This window comes from Oncorhynchus clarkii, chromosome 9, assembly GCF_045791955.1.
Source record: "Oncorhynchus clarkii lewisi isolate Uvic-CL-2024 chromosome 9, UVic_Ocla_1.0, whole genome shotgun sequence".
Taxonomy (NCBI): domain Eukaryota; kingdom Metazoa; phylum Chordata; class Actinopteri; order Salmoniformes; family Salmonidae; genus Oncorhynchus; species Oncorhynchus clarkii.
Genome location: NC_092155.1, coordinates 70,069,899 through 70,082,675, shown reverse-complemented (window position 1 = coordinate 70,082,675; position 12,777 = coordinate 70,069,899). Strand labels below are relative to the sequence as shown.

Genomic DNA, 12,777 nt, shown 5'->3' with positions numbered 1-12,777 from the left:
GCTCGACTATGCATATTCTTGACAGTTTTTGAAAGAAAACACTCTGAAGTTTCAGAATCTGCAAAGATATTGTCTGTAAGTGCCCCAGAACTCATTCTACAGGCGAAACCAAGATGATGCGTCAACCAGGAAATGAGCAGAATCTCTGAAGCTCTGTTTTCCATTGTCTCCTTATATGGCTGTGATTGCGCAAGGAATGAGCCTACACTTTCTGTCGTTCCCCCAAGGTGTTAGCAGCATTGTGACGTATTTGTAGGCATATCATTGGAAGATTGACCATAAGAGACTACATTTTCCAAGTGTCCGCCTGGTGTCCTGCGTGGAATTCGGTGCGCAAACGCCAGCTGCTTGTACTTTTCCATTTGATTGAGGGGAGAAACCATGCTTCCACGAACGATATATCATTGAAGAGATATGTGAAAAACACCTTGAGGATTGATTCTAAACAACGTTTGCCATGTTTTCAGTCGATATTATGGAGTTAATTTGGAAAAAAGTTCGCGTTTTGAGGACTGAATTTTCGTTTTTTTTTTTGGTAGCCAAATGTGATGTAGAAAACGGAGCTATTTCGAATTCACAAAGAATCTTTTTTGGAAAAACTGAGCATCTGCTATCTAACTGAGAGTCTCCTCATTGAAAACATCCGAAGTTCTTCAAAGGTAAATGATTTTATTTGAAGGCTTTTATGTTTTTGTTGAAATCTTGCGTGCTGGATGCTAACGCTAATGCTAACGCTAAATGCTACGCTAGCTAGCCACTTTTACACAAATGATTGTTTTCCTATGGTTGAGAAGCATATTTTGAAAATCTGAGATGACAGTGTTGTTTACAAAAGGCTAAGCTTGAGAGATGGCATATTTATTTAATTTCATTTGCGATTTTCATGAATAGTTAACGTTGCGTTATGGTAATGAGCTTAGGTCTGTAAATAGAATCCCGGATCCGGGTTTGGTAGACGCAACAGGTTAAGTAGCTATCAGCCAAGTCAGTGGGGGGGGGGGTGGTTTCAGATGTTTTCGGAAGATGGACAGGGATTCCAGGACAGAGAAGAACTGGACTGAGTGGGAGATTCCCTTCCGGAGGGGTTGGAGGGCCAAGAGACGCAGAACTTGGTAGTACTCAGGTTGGGATATCGGGTTTGAGTCTGAAGGTAGGAAGAGAATGGCAGTTCCTTTTGCTGCTCCGTAGGCATGTACCATGGTCTTGTAATGGATGCGCGCTTCGACTGGAAGCCAGTGGAGTGTGCGGAGGAGCAGGGTGACATGGGAGATCTTGGGAAGGTTGAACACCAGGTGGCCTGCGGCATTCTGGATAAGTTGCAGGGATTTCAAGGCACAAGCAGGGAGCCCAACCAACAGTGAGTTGCAGTAGTCCAGACAGGAGATGACAAGTGCCTGGATTAGGACCTGCGTCACTTCCTGTGTGAGGTAGGGTTGTACTCTACAGATGTTGTAGTGCATGAACCTGCAGGAGCGAGTCTCTGCTTTTGTTTTTGCAGAGAATGATTTGTCTCAGGATTTGTTGTCCAGGGTCACGCCAAGTTTCTTTGCAATCTGAGAGGGTGTAGAGGAGAATCTGGTGGTTCACGGTGTTGATGACAGCGTACAGATCTAGGAGGAGAGTGAGTCAGCTTTGGCAGTGCGTAGAGCCTCCGTGACACAGAAGAGAGCAGTCTCGGTTGAGTGACTCGTCTTGAAGCATGACTGGTTATGTGGTCAAGAAGTTTGTTCTGAGAGAGATAGTGAAAAACTGCACGGTCAAGTGTTTTGGAAAGAAAAGAAAAGAAAGAAGGGTTACCAGTCTGTACTTTTTGATATCAGAGAGGTCGAATGTTGGTTTCTTGAGGAGGGGAGCGACTCTGGCCATTTTAAAGTCAGAGGGGAAACAGCCAGTGGTCAGGGATGTGTTGATGGTCTGGATGAGGGGATGGGGTCGAGCGGGCAGGTTGTCAGGCAGCCGGACCTCTCTAGTCTCACGATTTCATCTGGAGAAAGAGGTCAAAGCGTAGGGTAGTTCGGTGTAAGTGGGATCAGTGGACTCAATAGGCTGAGTGAATGAGGAGAGGATGTCGTCAACCTTCTTTTCAAAGTGGTTGACAAAGTCGCCCGCAGAGAGGGAGGAGGGAGCGGGTGGGGGATTAAGGTGGAAAACCGGGTCCTAGCCCTGTTCTGTATGCTCACAATGAGCCACTCAGCCATGGCGCCGGAGGGGAGGGCCGAGCCGACCGGGAGGAAAGGGGACAGTGCGAGTCATAGGATGTGGAAAGGGAGGAGAGTAGGGTCGAAGAGGCAGAATTAGGAAACAGGAGGGAGAATGATTTAGCATAAGGAAGAGATGATGGGATAGAAGAGGAGAGAGTAGTGGGGGAGAGAGAGCGAAGATTGCAACGACACGTGACCGTCTGTGTAGGGGCTAAGTGGGTAGGGTTAGAGGTAAGGGAGACCGAAAAGGAAGCAAAGTAGTGATCAGAGACCTGGAGAGGGAAGATGAGCGTAATGCCTGGCATGTGAGTGGGACTGGTGAGGTCAAATTAGGCAAAGAGGGGAAAGAAAGAGTTGGAAAGAAATTAATCAAAGGCAGATGTCGGGAGATTGAAGTTGCCCAGAACGATGAGTGGTGAGTCATCGTCAGGAAACTAGCTTATCAAGGGGTCAAGCTCATTGAGGAACTCTCTAACAGCACCTGGTGGGTGATAGATGACAACAATGTTAAGTTTGAGTGGACAAGTGACAGTGACATAATGGAATTCAAATGAGGAGATGGACAGGTGAAGTAGAAAAGATCTCCACTTAGGCGAAATGAATATACACACACACACACGCGCGCATATAAATTGTAAAGAGTACACATGGACACTTTTGTGGCCACAATAGACAATTATCAAAACCCTCTTGACTTGGATCTTCATGACTCGTGGTTCATTGACATCAGTACAATTATAATTTAGGCACTAAAATACTTTTTTTTTAATCAGTCTTGTTCTGGGACTTCCAGTGTTGAGCTCAATCTGTCTAGCCCACTTCCCTGTCTCAACCCATGTCTGCCTGCTGCTATGACTCTACCACCCCCCCCTCTCTCCCTCTCCCCTCCAGGTGTCTCCGGCTCAGCCTACCGGTGGTCGACGGCGCCGTGCAGCGGGGGACGACCCGGACGATAGACGGCAGCGTTTCCTGGAGCGGAACCGGGCAGCCGCCTCGCGCTGCCGACAGAAACGCAAAGTCTGGGTCAACTCCCTGGAGAAGAAGGCCGAGGAGCTCTCCTCCATGAACGTCTCCCTGGCGGTGAGTGTGTGTGAGTGAGTGTAAGGTCACACTACTCTGCTCTCATCTCTCCAGCCACTCACTCATTGAGATATGTCTGTCGACCAGTTTGACTTGTCTCTCAGCATTATCGTTGCCTTTCTCTATCTGTGTGAGTCAACAGACATGTCAGAGGAAAAAAAGGAAAGCTCACACAGTTTAATGCTGCTATTCAGTCCCCAATGCTTTGTCACACAGATAATTGCTGCTATTCAGTCCCCAATGCTTTATCACACAGTTTAATGCTGCTATTCAGTCCCCAATGCTTTATCACACAGTTTAATGCTGCTATTCAGTCCCCAATGCTTTATCACACAGTTTAATGCTACTATTCAGTCCCCAATGCTTTATCACAGTTTAATGCTGCTATTCAGTCCCCTATGCTTTATCACACAGTTTAATGCTGCTATTCAGTCCCCAATGCTTTATCACACAGTTCACACAGTTTAATGCTGCGATTCAGTCCCCAATGCTTTGTTCCTGCCCCATACATTGGAGATGTGCATACCATGCTGCTTTCTTAAATGTTTTTATCCATCTGCCCAGGGACTACAGATAAACTGCCAGCTTGCTAAATCTGGCACATTTACAGCATTGTTACTTGATGTGCATTGTCCCTGTCCCCCCAAAAATTCATCAATAAATATATATCACTCTCATTGCTTCATCAACAGTGACTTCAGACCATTGTTACCCCCCCTCTGTTTGTGTATTGGTGTGAGAATACATAGCAGTATTGACTCATTGTTATTGTAATTATTAATAATAATAGTATTGACTCATTGTGTTACTGTGTCTCTTCAGAATGAGGTGTCTCTACTGAGGAATGAGGTGGCTCATCTCAAACAGCTGCTGCTGGCTCATAAGGACTGCCCTGTCACCACTCGACAGAAGAGTATGGGTGAGCCTGCTAGCTAGTGGCATCTAGAAAACACACAGAAACCTCTCATGCTGTTTGATGCAAGGCATTTTATAACGTTATATAGTCAGTGTGTTTGGCTAGTTCAGATCACTACCTTGGCTTAGTCAGTGTCTAGGTCAGATCACTACCGTGGCTTAGTCAGTGTCTAGTTCAGATCACTACCGTGGCTTAGTCAGTGTCTAGGTCAGATCACTACCGTGGCTTAGTCAGTGTCTAGGTCAGATCACTACCTTGGCTTAGTCAGTGTCTAGGTCAGATAACTACCTTGGTTTAGTCAGTGTCTAGTTCAGATCACTGCCGTGGCTTAGTCAGTGTCTAGTTCAGATCACTGCCGTGGCTTAGTCAGTGTATAGTTCAGATCACTGCCGTGGCTTAGTCAGTGTCTAGTTTCAGATCACTGCCGTGGCTTAGTCAGTGTCTAGTTCAGATCACTGCCGTGGCTTAGTCAGTGTCTAGTTCAGATCACTGCCGTGGCTTAGTCAGTGTTTAGTTCAGATCACTGCCGTGGCTTAGTCAGTGTCTAGTTCAGATCACTGCCGTGGCTTAGTCAGTGTCTAGTTCAGATCACTGCCGTGGCTTAGTCAGTGTCTAGTTCAGATCACTGCCGTGGCTTAGTCAGTGTCTAGTTCAGATCACTACCGTGGCTTAGTCAGTGGCTAGGTCAGATCACGAGATCACCATGGTCGGAATAAGAAAAAGGCTTTGTTGTTAGAACCGATGAGCCAGTAAGTACATATGCTAAATGTCTTCATTAATGGGGGTTAAGTGATTTAAAATAGCTTGTTGTGGTTTCTGGTGCCTCTGTTCTTTCTACCATGTAAACGGGTAAACTCATCCCTGGAACTCTTGTCTCTGTGCTGTAGGAGAAGACAGCATAATGAAAGACATGTCGGAGCCCACCGGCTCCACAGCACCCGTCATCCAGCACAGCTCCCTGCCCAGTCCCTCTCCTTCCTCGGGCCCCAACGGCATAAGGATCCGGGCGGCCGCCGAGGCCATGTCTTTGCTGGCCAGGATGGGTCAACACCAGCAGCACCAGCAGAGGAGAGAAGAGAGGGATGGAGGGAGAGACGTGAGGGATGGACCCTCCTCCCACATCATCATGGCCACACATTCGCACCACTCTGCCAGATGATGAGCATATCACACACCACAGCCCGGGACTGTACGGCTCACACAGCACCAGGCACCACCCTACATGGGCAGGAGGAGAGCACAGGAGAGGGTAGTGGAGGAAGAGAGCAACTCAAAAATAAGTCATGCCTTCCTAGTCAAATAAACCTTCTCAGGTGAGCAGAGGAGTAGTTACATGATACAATCCTCCCTCCTCTACTCTCTGCCCATGCTGTGTCAGCCACTTTTGTGTCAGGCCTGGAGCCTTGCTGAAGCTCAGCAACAACAGCCTTCTGGGAATAGACCGGGACGATAGAAGAGGAAGAGCTTCTTGTTCTGTTCAATATGCCATATATAGACTATGTACAGGGGCTGGACTCAACACCCCTCATATTCCCCCCTACAACCCTCTCGCCTTGCCTCAGCCTCTATGAACTTCACTGGACTGTAGGACTGCATAGCATCGTCCCAAGTGTCGTCACTGTCATTGTGATAAACTTGGACACTCAGACTCTAACACACGGTAACACACACATACCAGACACATATACTCAGCGTTAACATTGAATTGATTCGTGTTTGTTTTTCATCAAGTGATATACCAAAGCCCTGATCACTGCAGGGGTCCATACTATTGTAACAGGGGGTTGTGGCCTTGCTCTCCTGCACATGTTGACACGTTTTATTCACACACAAAAATGGGTTTTAATGATTGAAGCTCCAACTCCATAGATGCAATAGTTTTGTATACTCTAAAATATTTTCAATTTGATCTGTTGAATCCCTAGCAGTTTTGTAAGCGATTTTCATTGAGGATCTGTCGCAGTTGTTCACGAAAAAGCTTGACCTTATTTTTTAGCCCTTTTATAATGTGTGTGTGTGTGTGTGTGTGTGTGTGTGTATGTATATGTATGTACATCAAGCAGTTTGTTGATTCAAGGTCTGATAAAACAAGATCTGGTTTGGTAGCATTTGACATCTTGTTATATTAGCGTCTTTGTTGTATTCCTGTGCAGCTTTCTTTTACATCTTGTTATATTAGCGTCTTTGTTGTATTCCTGTGCAGCTTTCTTTTACAACTTGTTATATTAGCGTCTTTGTTGTATTCCTGTGCAGCTTTCTTTTACATCTTGTTATATTAGCGTCTTTGTTGTATTCCTGTGCAGCTTTCTTTTACAACTTTATCGGCACATTACTATTTGCAGCTTGGACCATAGAGAACCAAATGATCTTCTGTGTGGCAGAAATGGAAAGCTAAAAATAATGTATTTAGTGTACACTCATTTACAAATGATTTATACACTTAAGTGTTTTTCAAAGAAAAGCTTTTCACTTTTAGCTTCAGAATTTCTTTGGGACTGCATCTGACTAAACAAATCCGACCTCCTGTCCTCTGTCTAACCATTTCCTCTTTCCCGTGCAATTTTTGTATTTATTTAGTTCTAAATGTATGTCATTACCATCTTTTATGAAATCTTATCTGATAGGAAAAGCTTTTTCTAACTGGCCTTTGTCGCCCTCGTCTGTTTTCTGAACCTTCTGGAGGTGGTACCTTTAGTGCTTCAACCTTGCTGCTTTCTGGAGCGTGATGGGCTGCTCTTAAGTCTCCAGGGTCGCGTTCATTAGGTACCAAACAGGACAAAACGGACTGAAACAACAAGGCACGTGCTCATTTTCGTTTGCCGTTGCAAAAAGTTATGAAACGTTTTCCATTGAGTGCACTAATGAACACAAACCTGGCTGTTCTTTATTAATGACTCTATCCAAAACAAAGCCATGTTACTCTAGCCGAGCGTGTATGTGTGTGTTTTTACAAACAGCACTGACACATCTGGACTCACACACACATCGTTTGAAAATGATTTTGCCTTAAAGAATCCCTTTCGTGCCTCCGACAACCCTATCAAAGATTGGGTTGCATGAAAAAACCTTATGGTTCTGGCTTAGGAAGAAAAAAAAATGTTTCAGAAATTAAAAGCCATTAGCAATGGGGTAACAACTGATTAGTTTTTTTTTTTACATCGTGAGAATGTTTCGTATTGTAGATGTAAAATGTCACCATGGCGTCTCACCACATGATAATTGTTGTGTGTTGTACACTGCCATCTAGTGGAGTAATTTGACCTTCACCTTCTCTCACAAGGATGGGAAATTGAACTTAGGGAAATTCCTTCAGAACTCCTATGGCAGTCTCAGAACAGTTTAAATTCTTCAGGGATCTCCCCCCTATTTAGTTTTAGACATTTTGTTTTTAGAAAAACAAACCACCTAAACAAATGATTAATCTTGTTTTGTATTGGTTTAGAACTGCTCCCACCATCTAATGTATGTGTAACCTTTTGCAGTGTTTAATCCTGCAGAAATAACTAGGGTATCAGTCCCAAAAACGTAAGCGCATGTCTAAATGCACTAAAATATGCAGGTTTATCGTTCATCATTTTCCTTTTTTTTTCTCTTTTTGTGTCAACTATGGTTTGTCCTGAATACAGGTTCTCTTTCAGTAACATCAAAAGTTTGCTATTTCTTTTGTCTTGATAATGTATTTCATACATAATGGGACTGGTTCCGGATCCAGATTAAGCCTAGTTCTACACTAAAAAGCATCTTCAATGGAGATTCTCTATTGAAGGTACTTCTTAGTCCAGAGCTAGATTCAATCTGTGTTCAGGAAACTGGCCCAACAAGGATTGCTACTCAGTAACTACTGACACATCTCACATAACTGAACCTCTTTGTCGTTGTACCACAGTCCCAATGGTACACCCTATTCCCCATTTTATTACACTACTTTTGACCAGGGCTCTGTAGTATATAGGGAATAGGGTGTGATTTGGTATGCTACCCTACAGTGACCGTCCCAATGGTTACCCTGTCAGGCGTTGTGTAGTGCTCTGAGCTGGCACTAGCTAGCTGTCCCTTTTATAAATAGACGATTGTTCATATGAAATGGAAAAAACTCAACTTTATTTAGCTTTCATGTCAGTTAATTGTCATTGGCACTTTGTTCATTCTTTCATTTAAAAAAAATAAATTCTCCAGTATTTTTTTTAATTGCGTGCTATTGTCACGAGGACTATATAGAAATACTCTGGCATGATAAACGCTTCCTCTGTTATATATTTTTGTGTTGTAATGATAAGATATAGGAATGTATTTGTTTTAGTACATCAATGTCTTTTAGTTTTTTTCCTATCAAAAAGGCTTAATGTAACCCAACAGCCGGACGACGCCGGAACCATAGAACTGGAATCATGATTCTACTCCCATGGCTGGAAACTCTGCTCTGTCTGGACTGCCTGTTACTCACAATAACTTACTGTTTGTTACATTGTCTTCATGGAAATCTTTTTTTTTTTACCCCTCTCAAAATATGAACAGTTGTTGTGAGCAAGTAACAGAATTGTATAAGAAAAATAACAATTTTACCTATGAGAAGACAATTTGTTTTGTATTTACATTTTTCATTCACACTCCCATGAAAGAATTGTTGGACTGATCATTTTTTAAATTGTCCTTATTGTACTGTACATATCTGTACTAGGCTATATGAATATATTTACTTTTCCATGCATGTCGAAGTGAAACTACTATGAACACTTACCGTGCTGCAGCTTTAATTAAACAAATAACTTAATGAATATCAAACGTTTCTGTAATATTTGATTCAGACAATTTAACACAATAGATTCTCTCAATTCATTTCAATCTCAATTGAAGGGGTTTTATTGGCATGGGAAACATATGTTTACATCGCCAAAGAAAGTGAAATGGATGATAAACGAAAGTGAAATAAACAATAAATGAACAGTAAACATTACACTCACAAGTTCAAAAGGTTTAGAGATGTTTTGAATGTCATTGTCTATATAGTGTTGTAATGATGTGCAAATAGTGAAAGTACAAAAGGGAAAATAAATATGGGTTGTATTTACAATGGTGTTTGTTCTTCACTGGTTGCGCTTTTCTTGTGGCAACAGGTCACAAATATTGCTGCTGTGATGGCACACTGTGGTATTTCACCCAGTAGATATGGGAGTTAATCCAAATTTGATTTGTTTGTGGGTCTGTGTAATCTATGGGGAGTGTGTCTAATATGGTCATACATTTGGCAGGAGGTTGGGAAGTGCAGCTCTCTCTGTGTGTGTTACATGTTCACTTAAATGAGTTCTCAATTCTGCAGTAGCCTATCCCTGTACTGAAGATCTTTGGCCAACTAATCTGTGCAGTCCTTACTTTATAATTACTACATGCATGCTTGCCACGCGTTGCCATCTGTAACTGCATCAGCGATGTACTGAGGACAATAATGAGAGCACCAACATCAAGGATAAGAGTGACATTTTCCTGGCTCAGAAACAGACTAAGGTGGTTACTTGGCATGGGCCAGTGCGCACGTGGTTCACCGCCACCTGAATGATCCTTCCAAATGTACCCCTACTAGCTAACCTCTGGAACACAACTGATTACGTCCCTAACAGACTAAGGGAGTCTTTTTTTGGACAACTGTTTTCATATTTTCTCTAAGGTGACCCATGGAATCAGCAGGGTGGCCACCTTAATAGTGTCTGAAGGAAAAACCCTGATGTTGGAGGCATGCTCATCTTATACCACCCCATACAGACCCAGTTCGATCTACCGTACATCCACACCACGATATGAAACGTTGATTCATGCGGCGCCCCACTCACTGTCTGATTCATATCGCTTGACTTCTGATGATAGTTGCCGATTATATCGACTGATTGCAATGGTATCGGGTGCTTTTACAGTCTACTCTATGATGCATATGAGATGGTAGACCAGCGAGGCCACACGTTGGTATGATAAGTATATGACTACTCACCCAGGTTATCTTCAGTGTGTCATATAAATTAAACTGTACTGATGCAACTGTAGGATTTACAACTGTACCATATAATCCGTTTTATTGTACACAGTTGTAACATCTCTAGATGAACACGAGAGGGAGTACAAACTGTATGTCTCGATATAGAGCATGTTTTGGGTGCAGTAATTTGCCATGCCGCTAGTGCGATTCTAGTACAGAAATCGCGTGACCGTTAATATTTGCCTTTGGTGAATTCTCCCTCTTATGGCGGAGGGAGCAGTCGGCGCAATGGATTGTCACTTCAATTCAAATGCATATTTCGTGTTTTGAAGGCACTATTTTGAAATAGAAGAGATTTCGTTTTTACTTAAAGCACACTTTGTTGTATTCTTTTTACGTCATGGCGGACCGTGGCGTGGATTTTTCCGGTATACCGAAAGAGGTTCGAGACCATTTGGCGGAGTTGGAATTGGAGCTATCGGAAGGTAAGGAGGGTGATGAGGCTAACGTAGGGGAGTGAATTCAAATTCACACCATGTAGCTTGCTAGCTAACCCACACCGATATCGATCAAATTAGCACTATGCATTATGTTTATCTTAGTGTACAAGGTGAATAGCAACATTTGAAGCTAATATAGACAGACACACAATCATATTCAGCCAGTAATGTCTGAATGGCTAGCCAGCTAGCAACCCTTTTCTGTTAGCATTGCATTGACAGACAGTAGAAAGAGAATGGCTCGACCGTGGCCGTGGGTTCTCTTGTCTGTCACGGTCTCGTCCTAGTCTAGGTTTAATCATTCAAATCAATCATTTCATAGCTGTTCTATATCTAAAGTAATTGATTAATGTGTATTCCCTTACATATCCACGATTGAATATCAAAGCCACACTTGTCAGAATCATCTGCTAAATTTGCTAATCATGTATCTTGTTGACCATCAACTCACGATTGGTGTCTAGAACCAGTATGTTGCTGTGTTAACCTGAGACTGACGGTGACATTACCCGTCAGTGGATGTATTAATTAATTTAACGTAGGGGTTTCAGTCGAGTAATTCTGCATTGCACAACCTGCTTCTCACTGTGTGGGTTTGTGACTGCAGAATGGTATATGACAGCCATATATGTATATATTCCATTCCTTTACATAGGATATGTGTGTATTAGGTATTTGTTGTGGAATTGTTAAGATTACTTGTTAGATATTGCTGCACAAGCATTTCGCTACACTCGCAATAATATCTGAAAAACATGTGTATGTGACCAATATGATTTGACAGTCATTGTGATGAAATGTCAGTACTGATACTCATCACCTATTCATACAGTACATTCACCTGTTGTCTCTAGGATTTAAAATGTTGCTATGACTCAACGTAGCGTAGGACAGGATGTGATATCATACGGCCCTCTGCATGGCTTGACCTGAGAGAGTAACCTTTTCACACACCAATGACATAGGCTTCTTCATTTGCTTAGGCACACTCAATATGAGCTCGAGCTGTGTGTGTGTTAGTTGTGGCGGCGAAGTGTTTGTTGTGTGTGTGTGTGTGTGTGTGTGTGTGTGTGTGTTAGTTGTGGCGGGGAAGTGTTTGTTGTGTGTGTGGCCACATGTGGCACAGGCCCCCATCCCTCCAACAGCTGCACTATAACATCATTGTTTGTCCCTGGGATGCGTTAAGTAGGATGGAGCGTTGTTAAGCGTTTAATGAAACAGAAACATTTGAAGAACGGTGTGATTATGTCTGCCTATTGATTGATTGATTGTTGTATGGTGTGCGGCACAAGTTTTGCAATTTCTTATTATTATTTTTTAATGGCCATACTCACCAAATCAGAGGAAACGTACCTCAAAAGCCTTTTAAAGAATGCTTGCGCACTGTTTTGGGGAAACGTGTCATTCAGTACAAACTGCCACACACAATGTAACAAACGTTGAACTGAACGCACCCCTGGGGCTGCTGCCTATGTACCTAGACATGGAACACTAGTCACTTTAATAGTGTTCAAAAACGGTTTTACCCACTTAATATGTATATACTGTATTCTAGTCAAGGCTTATGTACCCAAAGTTCAATGTGTTTTCAGTGCATTTTCAACTCTACTGATAGTTTTGCTACAAAAACTGTTTTGTTAAACAGCAAATGTTTCTACTCTGGTCTTGTCATGTGATCTCTAGCCAACGTCTCGCAGATGTGGTGCAGGAAGACCGTGCGGGTAGGCTAGTCTACATAATGAGATTATTATGGATAAGAGCGAGAATATTTGTATTTGCCAAACAGCAGTCAAGCATCGATCATCATGTCACCAGAATCAGACCCTCAATATTTATTGGAAGGGAGCATCAAGATCACCATCAACTTTCACCACCCTGTCAAGTTCATCATAACTTATTTAATCTGTAGCCTAATAAACTGCATGGTTTCCCGAGTCAGAGTGGGAGGACCACACACACCATATCATCACGTGACTCCAAGTTTACTTCGATATGATGGTTATTAAATCAATATTTGCTCATTAAAAGCATTTCCACTGCCATTTCTCACATAATTAATTTTACTAACACAAAAAGATCCCACCATGTTGAATGAATAAATGACCTGTCTGCATT

The 12,777-nt window shown here is 42.7% G+C and overlaps 2 protein-coding genes across 5 annotated transcripts in view; both read left to right on the top strand.

Annotated features, from left to right (window-relative positions):
* Positions 1-8,972, top strand: part of LOC139416870 (cyclic AMP-dependent transcription factor ATF-7-like) — a 40,264-nt gene extending 31,292 nt beyond the window's left edge. For all 3 annotated transcript variants that reach the window (XM_071166023.1, XM_071166022.1, XM_071166021.1), the window contains 3 exons: positions 3,093-3,281; positions 4,104-4,200; positions 5,085-8,972. In XM_071166023.1, the coding sequence (XP_071022124.1) occupies positions 3,093-3,281; positions 4,104-4,200; positions 5,085-5,356 (558 nt within the window). In that variant the 3' untranslated portion in view covers positions 5,357-8,972. The remainder of the gene's footprint in view (positions 1-3,092; positions 3,282-4,103; positions 4,201-5,084) is intronic.
* Positions 8,973-10,412: 1,440 nt separating this feature from the next.
* LOC139416867 (disco-interacting protein 2 homolog B-A-like) overlaps positions 10,413-12,777 on the top strand; it is a 91,591-nt gene continuing 89,226 nt past the window's right edge. The window contains exon 1 of one of the 2 annotated variants that reach the window (XM_071166014.1): positions 10,413-10,647. In XM_071166014.1, the coding sequence (XP_071022115.1) occupies positions 10,563-10,647 (85 nt within the window). In that variant the 5' untranslated portion in view covers positions 10,413-10,562. The remainder of the gene's footprint in view (positions 10,648-12,777) is intronic. The other variant, XM_071166013.1, reaches the window with a different exon arrangement.